Source organism: Fistularia commersonii, chromosome 2 (genome assembly GCF_037954325.1).
Source record: "Fistularia commersonii isolate RoL2024-O1a breed Wild chromosome 2, RoL_Fcom_v1.0, whole genome shotgun sequence".
Lineage (NCBI taxonomy): Eukaryota > Metazoa > Chordata > Actinopteri > Syngnathiformes > Fistulariidae > Fistularia > Fistularia commersonii.
The window spans coordinates 3,783,283-3,798,088 of NC_141285.1; the positions used below are offsets into that span (position 1 = coordinate 3,783,283).

At 40.7% G+C, this 14,806-nt stretch overlaps 1 protein-coding gene across 1 annotated transcript in view; it reads left to right on the plus strand.

Moving 5' to 3' along the window:
• The window catches only part of stk32c (serine/threonine kinase 32C), an 80,099-nt gene that overhangs the window by 54,519 nt on the left and 10,774 nt on the right, over positions 1–14,806 (plus strand). The window contains exons 4-8 of the mRNA XM_086164686.1: positions 3,529–3,702; positions 10,173–10,210; positions 10,829–10,918; positions 11,275–11,378; positions 11,465–11,581. Coding sequence (XP_086020812.1) covers positions 3,529–3,702; positions 10,173–10,210; positions 10,829–10,918; positions 11,275–11,378; positions 11,465–11,581 — 523 coding nt within the window. The remainder of the gene's footprint in view (positions 1–3,528; positions 3,703–10,172; positions 10,211–10,828; positions 10,919–11,274; positions 11,379–11,464; positions 11,582–14,806) is intronic.

Below are 14,806 nucleotides of genomic sequence, written 5' to 3' on the forward strand. Positions count from 1 at the left end.
CTAGTTCTGCCTGCTGTCTTTTGGTCATTGTCACAGTTTCTAGGCCATACATCATCGCTGGCCTCACCACTGTCTTGTACACCTTTCCTTTTATTCTGGCCGATAGTCTTCTATCACATAGTACCCTTGACACTTTTCTCCACCCATTCCAACCTGCTTGGACCCGTCTCTTTACCTCTTTTCCACACTCTCCGTTGCTCTGGACTGTTGACCCTAGGTACCTGAAATCCTCCAGCTTCTTGATCTCCACTCCCTGTAGCCTCACCGTTCCACCCGAGTTCCTCTCATTCACACACATATATTCTGTCTTGCTGCGACTAACTTTCATTCCTCTCCGTTCCAGAGCATACCTCCACCTCTCTAGATTTTCCTCTACCTGTTGTCTGCTCTCACTACAGATCACAATGTCATCCCCAAACCTCATGGTCCATGGGGATTCCTGTCTAACCTCATCTGTCAGCCTGTCCATCACCATTGTGAACAAGAAGGGGCTCAGAGCTGATCCCTGATGGAATCCCACCTCCACCTTGAACTTCTCGGTTACCCCTACAGCACACCGTACCAGTGTCTCACAGCTAGCATACATGTCCTGCACCAGTTTAACCATACCAAATGTGGACAGAGAATTTAACCCAAATAAAATGCACTTAATATCTCAAAATACGCTTTTATCACTTTGTCATTTGCCAGATCTTCTCCCACTTATTTTTGGCTGCTCCCAGCCTTCCAAGTCTTCCTCGAGGCCTCCAACCTCAGCATCCTTCCACCAATATATTGGCCATCCCTCCTCTGCACATGTACGAATCATCTCAGTCTGGCTGTATCTCCAAAAACATCAAAAATGCGCTGCCCTTCTGATTGACTCACTCCTGATCTCATCCATCCTTGTCAATCCTGAAGAGAAAGTCTTCATCCCTGCTGCCTCCAGCTCTGCTTCCTGTCCTTTCCCAAATTGCCACTTTTTTCTCAGAACTACACAACATTACAACATCCCTGGTCTCAAATCCATATCGTACGCCTTTCCTTTCTTTCTGGCCAGCACTGATTTAAATGTTTGATTTTTGATCCTTGGAATCCCATTCGTATTTAGATCCTCTGAGAAAATACTTGAAAAAAGCAGGGAAGGGTATCGAAACAATTCCGTTCGGTATTTTTTTTTTCCAAAGCGACCGATCAATTTCCATTTTCACGCCTCAACACCCATTCAATTCTGTTATTAACGTCGGTTTCTTTTGGTTTTCTGATGGTCGACCCCCCCCCCCCCCCACGCCCTGTCCAACCTTCGATCGTAGGATTTCACGCCGCGTTTTTTTACCTGCAAGGAAGATGCGAGGCAGCCCAGAAATCAGTATCATTATGTGAAAAGATGGAATACAGGAATGCAATGATGCTCAAGTTTTGAATGGAGTTCATTTGATTAGTTGGGGAATCAGAGGTTCTGATGATTAGCAGAATTGCGTCACTTTCTTTCCGCGGTTGCCAAGACAACCCTTAGCCGTTGCCGTGGGACCGGTCCCCTCCGTAACTTAAGACAAGAGCTTTTCATCGTCCGCGTTTTGGCCGTCGCTTTCTTTTTAAGTCAAGGACAATCAAAACCAGGTTGAAATATTGACGCCGCTTCTGACACGTCCTCGTCTCCTTGGTGAAAGGACGGAGAGGAAATAACAACCGGGCCGAGCCGATGTACCGCCTGTGGTTTGAAAAGATTTTTTTTTTTCTTAAACTTTTTGAATACGATGCCCCCAGAACTAGATTGTGGATGAGGAGGTGATAAAAAGGTGACAGTGAGGAATACCTGTGCACCATGGAGTGGGACGCTATCAAATCACCGCGATTTTATTGCGGGGTTAATCTTCCAAAGGGCAGGTTGCTTTAAGTTTATTGTCATCTCGCGCCTCGGAGCTGTCTCGCCGCATTTATGGCCGTGTTGTCTGATGTGAAATCGCGGCGTTAAAAATCTACCAAAAAATAGTGACGATATAAAATCTAAGTCTTCACATTTCCGCAGGCAATTAAGCAATAAGGGTTTATAGCTTAATTGCTATTATTTCAGAGAGAAAGTTATTTTTGAGTGCCAGGGTGTGTTTTTTTTTTTTTTTTTTTCCCACCCGAACCTCTTAAAGTGTCCATACGATCAATTAAACTCGAAGCGAGCCGCGCTTCAAATTGGCTTTTCCTTCTCCGAAGCCGAAAACACCAATTTTGCGGATGAGATGAAATGATTTTCTCTCTGCAGCAAACAGGGCCGTATAAAGAGGCAGGAAATTACACCTGGATAAGACCAATCGGATCGTCCGCCCGACCAAAGCCCGGAGAAACGAAATAAAGTATTGTCTCTGAAACTCGGCCACGGCGAGCCAAGTTGGAGTTTGAAAATCACTAAAGCTTACTTTGTTTTCCTTCCTTTACCGCAAATTGACAAGAGGTGCCTACGAGGATATTAGCATGGCTTCCATTTTTTTTTTCCGAGATGAGAAATTAGATTCTCTTGCACACAAACAGTTTGCTCACCTCGATGTTTTGTTTTACCATCCGGGGCGGCGACGCTGGGTTTGTTTTTAGACACTCGCCCAAATCACGAAGAGGCCGCGGTTTAATTTGACATACATGATTAGCAAGCCTGATTGTTCCTATATATGTTGTAAAAAGAGACCAAGAGCAGCCTCCATTTAACCCACAAGAAAAAAAAAGACGGGGAAGTAATTCAAGCATCCATTTGTCAGCCAAATCCCCATTTTTTTTTCATCCTCTAAATTAATCATGTGTGATTGGGATAATGATGGATGTAAAATCTATTTCCGTTAAATCGACGCCTACCGGTTATGGCATTTACACACAAAACATTAAGTTTTCTGATTCTAGGATAGGATAAGCATGTATTTAAACAGGGGTGGGCAATTATTTTGACTGGCGGGCCACATTTCTTATTTAATTTTTATATGCGGGCCACCTGGGTGTAAATTGTAAATTGTACAAAATTGAAATTGCAATTTAAAATTTGTAATTTTTTGACACTTAATTTTAACTTTAAAAATCATTGATGGTCATATACATGTATATACATGTACTGATATTATTTTGTATAAAATCATCCACACAAAATTAAACGAAAGGAAAAAATCAGGTGTTTGTAAATTCAATATTGATTAAAAATACTAAAAATATTCAAAGAAAATAGCTTGGCGGGCCGGATAAAAAAGCAAAACGGGCCGTAAAATGCCCCAGGTCTGTATTTAAAGGACGGGATGGATGCATGAAGTGGAAATGTACGCAACAATCAGCTTCTGTTAGTGCCTGTCATTGGCTGGGTTTCTGTATTTGTGCACGAGTGTGTGTTTGTTTCAGTTCGCCGCTGTTTACGCTTGGCTTTACAAATGTGTCGCGATGAGTGTACCGCATGCTGTGCGCTGTCCGGGGACTCGGACCCCCGACCGCTTCATCCGTCTGTTTGTCAGGTGTGTTCTTCCCCCCCCGTGACGCGACGGTGACTTATCGCCGTGTCCCTGCACTTTTGCGCACTTGTCCCAGGTACTCATTCCAGGATGAGGAGGACATGTTCATGGTGGTGGACCTCCTTCTGGGCGGAGACCTTCGTTACCACCTGCAACAGAGCGTACAGTTCAGCGAGGACGCCGTCAAACTCTACCTCTGCGAGATGACACTGGCGCTGGATTACTTGCAGAGCCAGCACATCATCCACAGGTAAAGTCAGACGAAAGTCATCCTGTAACTCCCCAAAACTCTCGGCAGAAGTCGGACAGGAGTCTGCCGCGGACAGGTTACCTCAAAAGGGAGGTAGAAATAATAAAAAAAATAAAAAAAACAGTATTCGTAACTGTTTTCTTTCCACTCTATTTCAAAAATATAGATAGCATCTTTTTTTTTTCACTTCAATGACCATAAAATCTATATCTGAACATTACATAAATCAAAAAGAACCAACGGGCATGTTTTCGTTGCAACTTGTTTCTCACCAGAAAACATATTTTTTTTTTTTTGCGACAGTAATTTGTCAAAAGATATCTAACTCTCAGGCTTTTTATTTGTTTTTTTTTGTCAATTTGATCTGTGATCATTGACTTTCTATTTACCTGCCCAGTCGGGCGTGTGCAGATTACATAAGGGGGCTGTTTCTATATGTACACATATCCATTTTAAAATAAGCACTTCTCGTATTAATCCTTATTCGCGAAATATACAGAAAAAAGATAGCGAACCACAGGGAAATATAGCTGCACTCTGTTGTCAATCGACTCGAATTTTGGGATCGGGTGTCAGTCCTAGTTGAGATGGTTTATTATGTCAACAAGTGAATTCCTTTGCAGAAGCTAAACTGAATGGGGTTGTTATGTAAATGTGAGCATTTAATGTATGACTTGTTTGGGAACCAAAGGTAGAAATTCAGTGGACTCACCTAAGTTAGTATCTGTATATTTAATTGAACACCTCATGTTTAGATTGCGTAAAACTAAAAAAACTCGTAAGATCCCTTAGGCTTATCCGGGTCCTAGTTAGGGTTTCGGGTCTCTCCTTTTCCTTTGTTCAGATTTAGAATTAGTGTTCCTGAAACAACGCGCATGTTAACACAACAACCCCATGCAACCTAGTTTCTGCAAAATAACTAACTCATTTACATATTGAAACATCTAATATTGAATTTTTTTTTTTCCATTATGCAATTTTGCTTAGTCCAAACTTTACACATCACCTGATATACTTGACTTATATATACAAAGCGCTTTTATCAACAATGCACATTTTATATTAGTTCCTGTATACTGTTGCATTCTTATTCCGTTTTGTTTTGTTATTTCTTATTCATTTTTATTTGATTATCTGTCTACCGTGCATATCTCTCAAACATCCCATTGCTTTCTATCTGTATTGCTGCTACTGGCTGGAAACAAATTTTATTCCATTCTCTCTGAAATAACAATAAGAATCCACGAATCCTCAACTTGGACCGACACCCAACAGCAGTTACAGTGTATACCAGATACTCTAGTAAAAGTGAAGAAGTCTCTTGGCTGAGAGGTGAAAAGTCTTCAAGGTAAAAAAAAAAAAAAAGTCAAGTCTAGTTGCCATGACAGCGTTTGACAAATATTAACCACGACTTGTATGACTGAGGATCTTTATGTACATAAAGCTGCATGCCTTTATTTGCAGTCATTGCTATGAAGCATGTCATCATTGGTTTTATCTCATTTTGCTCGCTTTCCTGTTGCTAACTGTTTTTATTGAATATTGTTAGATTTTATCACGTAAAATTCCAACCCGTATGGCGAGGAAATGCAGATCAAAGTATTGATTCGGCAGAAGCGCTGGAAATTTCTAGATAAGAAACAATAATGTGAAATAACAGTTTTGCATTGGAAGAAGAAAAGTGATCCATACCTATCATAAAAAAAGATTTACATTTTTGACATAAACTCAATATGTCCCAAGACTTTATGTTTTAGACTTGCGGTTTAATGTCTTATTTGACATTTTTTTGTAAATGTTTCGGCAAGAATGCACTCGTTCAAGTGAAATAAGTATTAAATTGCATTTAATGACACCCACAGTTCTTGAATATATGTCGTGTTTTCTGTCTGTAGAGCAGCAGATGAAAGCAGGACAGACACGTTTAATGTCAAAGCACATCCATCAATGTGTTTATATCCATTATCCTTATTAACAGTATTTTCCCCCTTGAACGATGGCGCTGCTGGCTGCGTCATTATGCTCAGTTTTGTCAAATTTTCCGAGCTTCGGTTCAAAGACCGTATTTCTTCTGCGATGGTACATTTTGAAGATTACCTCAAGGTTGTACTTCCGAAGGCCATTTCCGAGATGATATAGGTATAGTGTGATTAACCCTTTATTACTGTACCGGGATAACACTTTGAAATACATCCCAGATTCCAGCCTGATGTATATGGATGATATATATGAAGCCCAAAACAAAGAGACCAGGGATAAAAATCCAGTTTAATTTTTTTTTTTTTTTTTTTCTGAAAGGTTCCTAATGGGGCAGTGAGATGCAGGCAGAGGACAGATTACAATCCCATCAAAGCGGGAACTCAATGCATCCTCCATGATGGAGCATAGAAATTTAGTATTCAAGGGGCTTCTCTCACAGGTTAGGAGTAAAGTTGTGCTCGAAAATAATAGTATTGGTGATTTTTATCCGACTGGAACTCGAACTTGTGAACCGAATTCAAGAAAGCGACAAGGATCTTTTTCTGTATGCCGTGCATTTTCCTGTTATCTCCGTTCCTCCTGCCTCCTGAGAATCAAGCAATAATCGGTTTCTTTTGTAAAAGCTTTGCTACTTTAAAAAAAAAAAACAGAAAGAAAGAAAAATTCCAAAGTCACCATGCCTTTCTAACTTAACTTGATACCCCGTAATTTTCTCTTGGCTGCAAACATGGCTCGAGTGTATCAACTTTGCTCATTTTATATGCATCATTAAAATCTCACCTGACTCTGCTTTCACCTGCGGGTAGGAATTGTTTCATCCCCCTATAGGAAGGCAAAAGGGCATTTTCTTCACGATTACTACTACCACCTTTCTATCGCTTGCAATTATGACTTTTATTGTGTCATAGACAAAGACGTTGTAGTCGTCCCCCTTGAAAATGCTAGAGTTACTAAGAAATAGCGTAGCACAGGGGAGCACACACTTTTTCAGCATGTGAGCTACTTATGAAGTGGCCAAATCAAAATGATCTACCTGGTATAAAAATGTAAAACATATATCTATTTATAAATATATTGAGAATTATATATATACACTACTCAAAAAAATAAAGGGAACACTTGAACAACACAATGTAACTCCAAGTCAATCACACTTGTGTGAAATCATAGTGTCCACTCAGGAAGCAACACAGATTCATTTTGACTTGTTTTAAGGACATTACATCAAAGTTGGATCAGCCTGGACTTTGTTTTTACACTTTAATTTTGAGTGTGATTCCTAATCCAGACCTCCATGGGTTGATACAATTGATTTCCATTGATCATTTTTGTGTGATTTTGTTGTCAGCACATTCAACTGTGTAAAGAGCAAAGTATTTCATAAGAATATTTCATTCATTTAGATCTAGGATGTGTTTTTTAAGTGTTCCCTTTATTTTTTTGAGCTGTGTATATACAATATACGTTGGTGTACGTTGCATAACTGCATATTGCACAATTTTTGCACAACATTTTTTGTCTTGCACTGAATGAAATCAGCCAGGGATGTCCAGTCCAGACTGCAGCTACTACTAGCCTCAATCCCTCTCATTTAAATACCCTTTCTTAAGTTTAAAAGAAATAAATTGGAGGATAACTATGTAACTCGAGTTTTGCAGCACTTTGCACCGTTGCATCGTCAAATGTCAGACTGCCGTGTACGTCAATGAAGTGAAGAATTTCCTAGTGAGGATGCATGATGGCTGACACACATATTACTCAAGTTATTGGATTGTATTTATACAATACAAGCTAAACAAGTAATACAAGAAAAGGATATTGTGCTTTTTTTCATGTAGTGTCCCTTTGAGTAAATTCATTTCATTTGCATTACTTTACCAATCCAAAGATAGCTCTGGTGTGTGTCTTGGTAATTGTTACCATCAGTCATCTTCAAGCACAGTGGACTCGCTGTCTGCAGCTTTTTGTCCAAATATGCTGAGAACAGCACTAAGTGTAACTGTGTGTGTGTATGTGTGTGTGTGTGTGTGTGTGTGTGTGTGTGTGTGTGCGCATGTGTGTGTGTGAGAGAGAATGAGCCTTGTCCCTGCAGACCACAGAGTTTAGAGCCGCAGATGGCTGGGAAGCAGTTTGAATCTTGTTCAAAAACTTCTATGGGCAACAGTTCTTCTCTCAAACAGTACATTAACTTTGTGTGTGTGTTTGTATGTGTGTTTGTGTGTGTGTGTGTGTTTGTGTGTGTGTGTCTGTGTCTGTGTGTGTCTGTGTGTGAGGAGGTCAAACTGATTCGCCAAGTGTCAAGATGAAACAATGCTTAGAAACTTTCGACGATAGATAGATAGATAGATAGATAGATAGATAGATAGATAGATAGATAGATAGATAGATAGATAGATAGATAGATAGATAGATAGATAGATAGATAGATAGATAGATAGATAGATAGATAGTCAACAAACCAAGGTAAACAAAGCAGGTTCACCACAGGTGTTAGCATACGATGCTATGTGAATATGCTATGCATGCTAATGCTATGCTACCATAGGAGGCAGCGAAGCATTAGCGACTTTTCATCCCCTTTTACCTCATAAACCAGTGTGAGAGCTAAGCAGGTAATAAACAGTATGAAACATGTAACAGATTAGCTTAGCATTCTTGCAGGACAGTATTTCCTTGACACATTAGTGAGCAGTTGGCGACAGGACTCAGGCAGAAAATATAACAGATTCCAGATCAGTGTGGGCGGCCTTCTGTCTCAACCAGCTGGGGTAGAAAGAGAGGGAGCGAGAGAAAGGCAGAGCTGTATCCTTTTTATTTACCTTTTTTATAAGTGCCTTTTTGGCAAATATGTTCCACTGTCTATTTATTTGTTGATGTTGTTTGGTTTTTTCTAATTGTCTCCAAATGGTCTCTCTATTTGTATTTATATTCATATTTTTTGACATATTTGTTATTTATTATTTGGTTGCGCTGCAGTGACAAAATAATTTCACCTATGAGGATCAATCAAGTTTATCTAATTTTATTTTCAGCCAATACAGATTTACATTTTATAACAAAAACATTGGAATATAACAATTTTAAACTTCCAAACCAAATGTTAAATTTCTTCATCATGTGATTGCCTAACAGTAACTGAACAGTTTTTTTGAAAACAGTAAGGAAAGGTGATGACTAAGCCTCTACAGGAAATGAAAAATGAAAAGGATTGCGAGTTATCTGGAGGACCAGCGATGCTCCAGGTGCCTTTTTGTTATTTGCTGCCCCCAAAACAGGAAAAAAAAATACACACATTCTCAGGACAGACAGCGGTTTTGCATCCTTCAGCATCGGCCGCCGTCTCTGACACCATTGTGTCTGCTCTCAAAGCCTTAATCCACTCCCTGGATATCCGTGGCTGTCCCCAGCTCTACAGTTTTGTTCCACCCTGTAAGTTTTTTGACAGGAGAATACCATACAATTATTTTGTTGCACCGAGTGAGGGAAGAAGGGCCTATGGTCTCCTAGCAACAGTCAGCTGCTGCCACCGTGCCCAAGGAGGGAAAAATTAGTCCAACGAGAGGAAGGGAAGTAAAAGTGGAGAGTCTCCTCTTCTCTCCTTCTCTCTTCGCCGTCATCCACTTGCCCCGGCTTACGGCGAATTTCCATTTTACATGCATTTCTCTCTCCCTTCCGCAAAATGAATTTAATCTTAAGTGAATTTTTATACATCTGGTAGGGGAAAAAAAAAATGACATGCCGGCAGCACAGTCGCTCTTCTCAAAGAATTTTCAATGAATGCTATTTGCATCACTGAGCCACAACAATTAGCAGTAGCTGTGTAGGTGATGTCTGCAGACCGGTTTGTATTCCCCACGCCAGCGTGGCACTGGGCATAATTAAATAAGCTGTGTGCACTGTGTTAATTACCTCTGGAGGGCCTTGATGGGGGTTAGAAAATGCTGCGATATGTGTGTGTGTGTGTGTTTCTGTGTGTGTGGACTGCCTGGTGTAACAAAGCGTGTTCCAGCAAACCTGCAAAAGCCTCCTGGGGGATCAGTGTTCTCACGCGCTCTGCAAAAGGTTTAAAATTCAGAGGTCTCTCCCTCTTGTCCACTCACTGACACACACACACACACACACACACACACACACACACGCACACACACAAAACATGTTGCACCAAGTGTAATTGGAATTCACACTTCACATCAGACTATAAAACACCTCCTACAGAATTCACATCTGCACATACAGGAAACATCTAATCTCAGTGTTTCCCCTCCTGATCATAAACAACGCTGAGCACCGACACCTTTTTCAATTACCGTGTGAAATACAGTCATTTACTTTCTGAGCATCAGATAATTGTACACACAGACACACACACACACACACACACACACACACACACACACGCAGACGGGATTCTGACTGCGTGCAGTGAATGGCGGGTCGTTTCAGTGACAGCTCTCTGTGATGTACGTTTTTCTTTCTTTTCCCTCCTTCAGAGACGTCAAGCCTGACAATATCCTGCTGGATGAGCAAGGTAAGGATGTGAAGTGTTTCTAAAAAAAAAATGTAAAAAAAAAAAATAATATATCAGTATTTTCTTTTTCCTCTTTCCTTCTTGAACAGAGTTTACGTTTTTTTTTTTTCTCAATTTATTAGCGCGTCATCTGGACACTGGAGACAAAAGACGTTCCCTCAGTTTGTTACTAAAACTGCTGGAAACCATTACGGTTGGCAATAAATCCTGCCATTCTGCCAGAGCAGTGTTATATGAAAAGACAGATTAAAATTTTATTTAAAAGCCCATTTGTGCACCGACACATACAGTCATTTTTTTTTTTTTTCATCTTATATACATTCGTTTAATCAAAATTTTTAAAAATGCAGATGGTCAACTTGACAAGCAGGAAACAGAAAATAAAACCGTGCAGCCCATTAGTGAGTCCCGCCAGCAACAAGGTCAGAGGAGTCAAGGATGCCTTGTGGGCATCCCGGCCAGGGAGGCAAAAGTGCACGCCAGTAAAACTCGCAGAAGCATAATTCCGTTTTGTTTTGGGGTTTTTTTCCCCGCGCTTGCCCCTCAAATATATGTCTGAAATTTGCCGTGGTTCAAAATCGCATGTCCGGATATTATTGTCGGGTTGTTTCTCCGCAGGTCACGCCCACCTGACAGACTTCAACATTGCAACCATTATAAAGGACGGAGAGCGAGCCACGGCCTTAGCTGGAACCAAGCCGTACATGGGTAATTTTACATTTTCCGAAGGAAATTACGAAAAATTTTACGAACAACCTTATCAACAGCGGAGTTCCGGTGTCTTCCGACCAACAAACGTCGACGCGCTACACACCGGCAAGAATAATCGTTTGTGTAATTGAGTCAGCTTACGGAACAGTGAGCTTTCTGAGACGTTGAACTTTTGTCCAGAAACTAAAGAAAAATCGCAGGTATTTAAAGAAGACTTTTCTTTTCACTTCAACGAGAAAAAAATCTGAAACCGTGAGAAGGCATTTGACGTGTTGCCGTCACTAAGGAAACAAAACCGAGTGTTTTCGAGTTGAAACGCCTCCCGCGTGAACGTCTGCCTCGTGTTCCTCCAGCCCCGGAGATCTTCCAGTCTTTCATCAGCGGAGGGACGGGCTATGCTTTCGAGGTGGACTGGTGGTCACTCGGAGTGACGGTCTTCGAAGTACTGCGGGGCTGGGTAAGACGCGAAAGCCGTGGCGTTTTTTTTGGGGGATGCAAAATCGAGTTCATCTAACCGGTCTGGTTTGTATGCGATTGATTCAGAGGCCCTACGATATCCACGCCAGTAACTCGGTGGAGTCGCTGATCCAGCTCTTCAGCACGGTCAGTGTCCAGTACAGCCCAGCCTGGCCCAAGGACCTGGTCTCCCTCATGAGGAAGGTGAGAGAAGCCGTGGTTTTACCCCTAGATTACAAGCTTTAGCGGAATTACATGATGCGGATGTTCTACGTCGCACTTGCAGTGACGAGTTACCGTTACGTGTTTATCAGGCAGAACTGGAGGCAGCGGGGAATTTCTGTAAGAGAAAAAAACAAAATTGTACGTGAAGGCAACGTTCTTATGACCACACTTTTGTAATACATTTCGTGTCAGACCGGTGTTAACCTTTAGTATTTTTAATCAAGTTTTTGCTACTTTTATTATCTATTTGGCATTGACCTACTTTTTTTTTCCTACCTCAAGCATCAGCTGGAGGATTTAACTTCATATTGTGCCTCTGTTGCGGTTCAGTCTGAGAGCCACAGAGTGGAGGAGGATTGACCTTAGATACGAAGCATCTGAGACGTCACTGGACGTCATCGCATACAAAAAAGAAAACAGCGTCGAGCTGATAAACTGTCACAGAAGTCTTTGCTGTCTTGGTTATGATGAGCATCGACACATTGGTAAACAGAGCAAGTTACTGATAAAATAAAATAAGATAAAATAAAATAAAATAAATTCCACACTCCAAAAACATGTAGTCTAATTGAAAAAAACTTCCACTGTTGAAAATAAGATAAAATAAAATAAAATAAAATAAAATAAAATAAAATAAAATAAATTCCACACTCCCAAAACATGCAGGTTAATTGAAAAAAAAAACTTCCACTGGTGGGAGAATAATAGTTGTCTCTATATACCTTGTCTATACCCTAAGTGGTAGATAATGAACAAATTATTTTATTTTATTTTATTTTATTTTATTTTATTTTATTTAAAAGACATCGGCTTTGTAAGATGAATGGGACTTTTTCTTTTCTTTTTTTTTTGCACATATTTATGGATTCAGCCCTCATTAAAAGCGACCGAAATAAAATGCTGACACTAAGAAAAGAAAATGCTACACGGGGTGTAACTCATTTGTTTGCTGTTTGCTACTCTAGTTGAATTTCTTTTAATCGTGGAGAGCACAACAGCCCTATAAATATCGTGATATATTGATTTTATGTCCTCGAAATACGAAAAAAAATAGAGTTGTAAACCAGATACCCTTTTTATTTAGTTATCCATTCAAGGAATATAATCCATCTTGAAGCAATCCAGTCCCATATGTTTTTTGTTTTTTTTTTCCCCAGTCTTAAATGTGGCTTAGTAAACCCCAGACACCCTATGAGAGTTTCAGGCTCCATTTTTCATTAAATAAAATCAAAGCAAAGTGAACCTGACACAGATGGTCTTCTCTGAAAAGAAGCAAGCAGAAGGGAAGGAGGGCAGAGATGTAGAGGTGGTATCAGGGTACATATTGCGGCAAAAAGGCACCGAAGCCACGGGGAGGGAGGATGCAGGTAGGCTCGGGAGCCGGAGGGAGGGAGGAGGAGGAGCGGAGACCCTCAGGGCAAAGAAGAGGAGAAATGGCAGATGGAAATCCGAGGGATGAAGGAGCAGAAATAGAGCAAGTCGAGTGTGTGTGTGTGTGTGTGTGTGCTGCTCATTACATTCATCAACAAGTCATTTAACCTCACACTGAGGCTCAGAGTGTGCTTACAAGTGAAAATCCGTCGGTCTGATTCGATCAGTCCTCTTCGGGTCAGACGGCGAGGAATCCGTTTAAACGGATTTCATCAACTGGTAGTGATTTTTCCCCCTGCAATCATTTTTTTTTGATTCCCTCCCCCCCCCCCGTTTTAGGAAGGAGCGGTATTTCTTTTGTTGTTTTTAGACCGCGGCAAAGACCACGGCTTGTTAGAGGGGGTTAATTTTTGGCAGCGTAAATACGCGATGCGGTGCGTGTCTGAATGACTGAGTGGTCTGGACGGAGCGTTTGTCTCTTCCGCTCTGCTGCTGATCGATTACCGTGTCTGGACTCCACCGAGACGGACCGAAACCAGCCCCGCAGGAGGAAAACTGGATCAGCCTGCGACCAGAGCGAGGAGGAAGAGAAAGAAAAAGAAAAAGCACAGAAGGAGAGTTAACATGACAACCAAAGCCACATAGCATTATCTCTTCCAATGTTTACCCTGAGGTGAAACATGAAACAGATGATATCCCATTAAAAACACAACTGTGTCAGCTCAGGTGCCGGAGAGATCCCTCCGACGGTTCGTTCCAGTTCACGCCCCGACAGCTAATTCGATTAAGAGCACCCCCTGTCGGTGTCCGGCGTCGAGATCCGTCCTCCTGTTTGCAACCCAATTACGTGGGATCTTTGCGAAATTCTTCGAAAGATAATTACCTTTCAAATAGTGAGCCGGCTCCCGCTAAAGTGCGAAAGATAAAAGATATGCCTTTTTTTTTTTTTTTTCATTTTTATCTGTGCGTTGGCCTCTGTTTTAACGGGACCCGATGGCTTTTTTCTTCTAATGATAATCTTGCGAGAATATAAAAAAAAAAATAAAAAAATATGAATCACCGTAATAGCATATGTCAATGCTTATCACCGCTTCTGCAGATCGCTGAATCACCGCAACATGTGCTTGCAAGCGTCTCTCCCCCCCCTGCCTTATTCATCGTTCCTCGCTTCAATTTCTGCTAAGTTTGGACTGTAAATACTTAATATATGATGGATAAACATTAATAGATTTTTTTTGGATCAGTCATGTACTTTTCCAATGTTTTTGGCGGATTTAAAGGGGTCAAAATGTAAAAAATGTTGAATTTCAAGCCTAATATTATGAATGAGACAAATGAATAATAATGTAACATTTAAACCGGATGAGTTTGTTTTATAAAGTATTATATTTTTGAAACCGCAAAATAGGAAATGATTTTTTTTCTTCTTCTCAGTTAGAGATTGATAGCGACTTACGCCGGAAATATTGACCTTTAGACAGAAAGGGGTTTAATGGCTGAGTAGTTCGTCGGAGGCCGAGGAAGGTTTCCAAATTTAACTGAATATTTTTGGCTTCTTGTTATGTTCACTTCAGCTCACACAGACACGCACGCTGGCCTTTTTTTTTTTTTCAAGATGAACTGCTCTTTCAGGCTACCCAGTAAAAAAATAAAAAATAAAATAAAAAAAAAAGAGCCAAGCATATATCTTATTGATTTTTTTTTTTTCTTCCTCACTGGCATTTTCTCCAGTTTACTTCACCTCTTAGTGAGAAAGAGCTTGGCTGCAAGCGAGGGGAGAGAAGTTGTGAAGGTGATATCGCTACACAGAAGGTGACACTGCGAGTGTTTGGT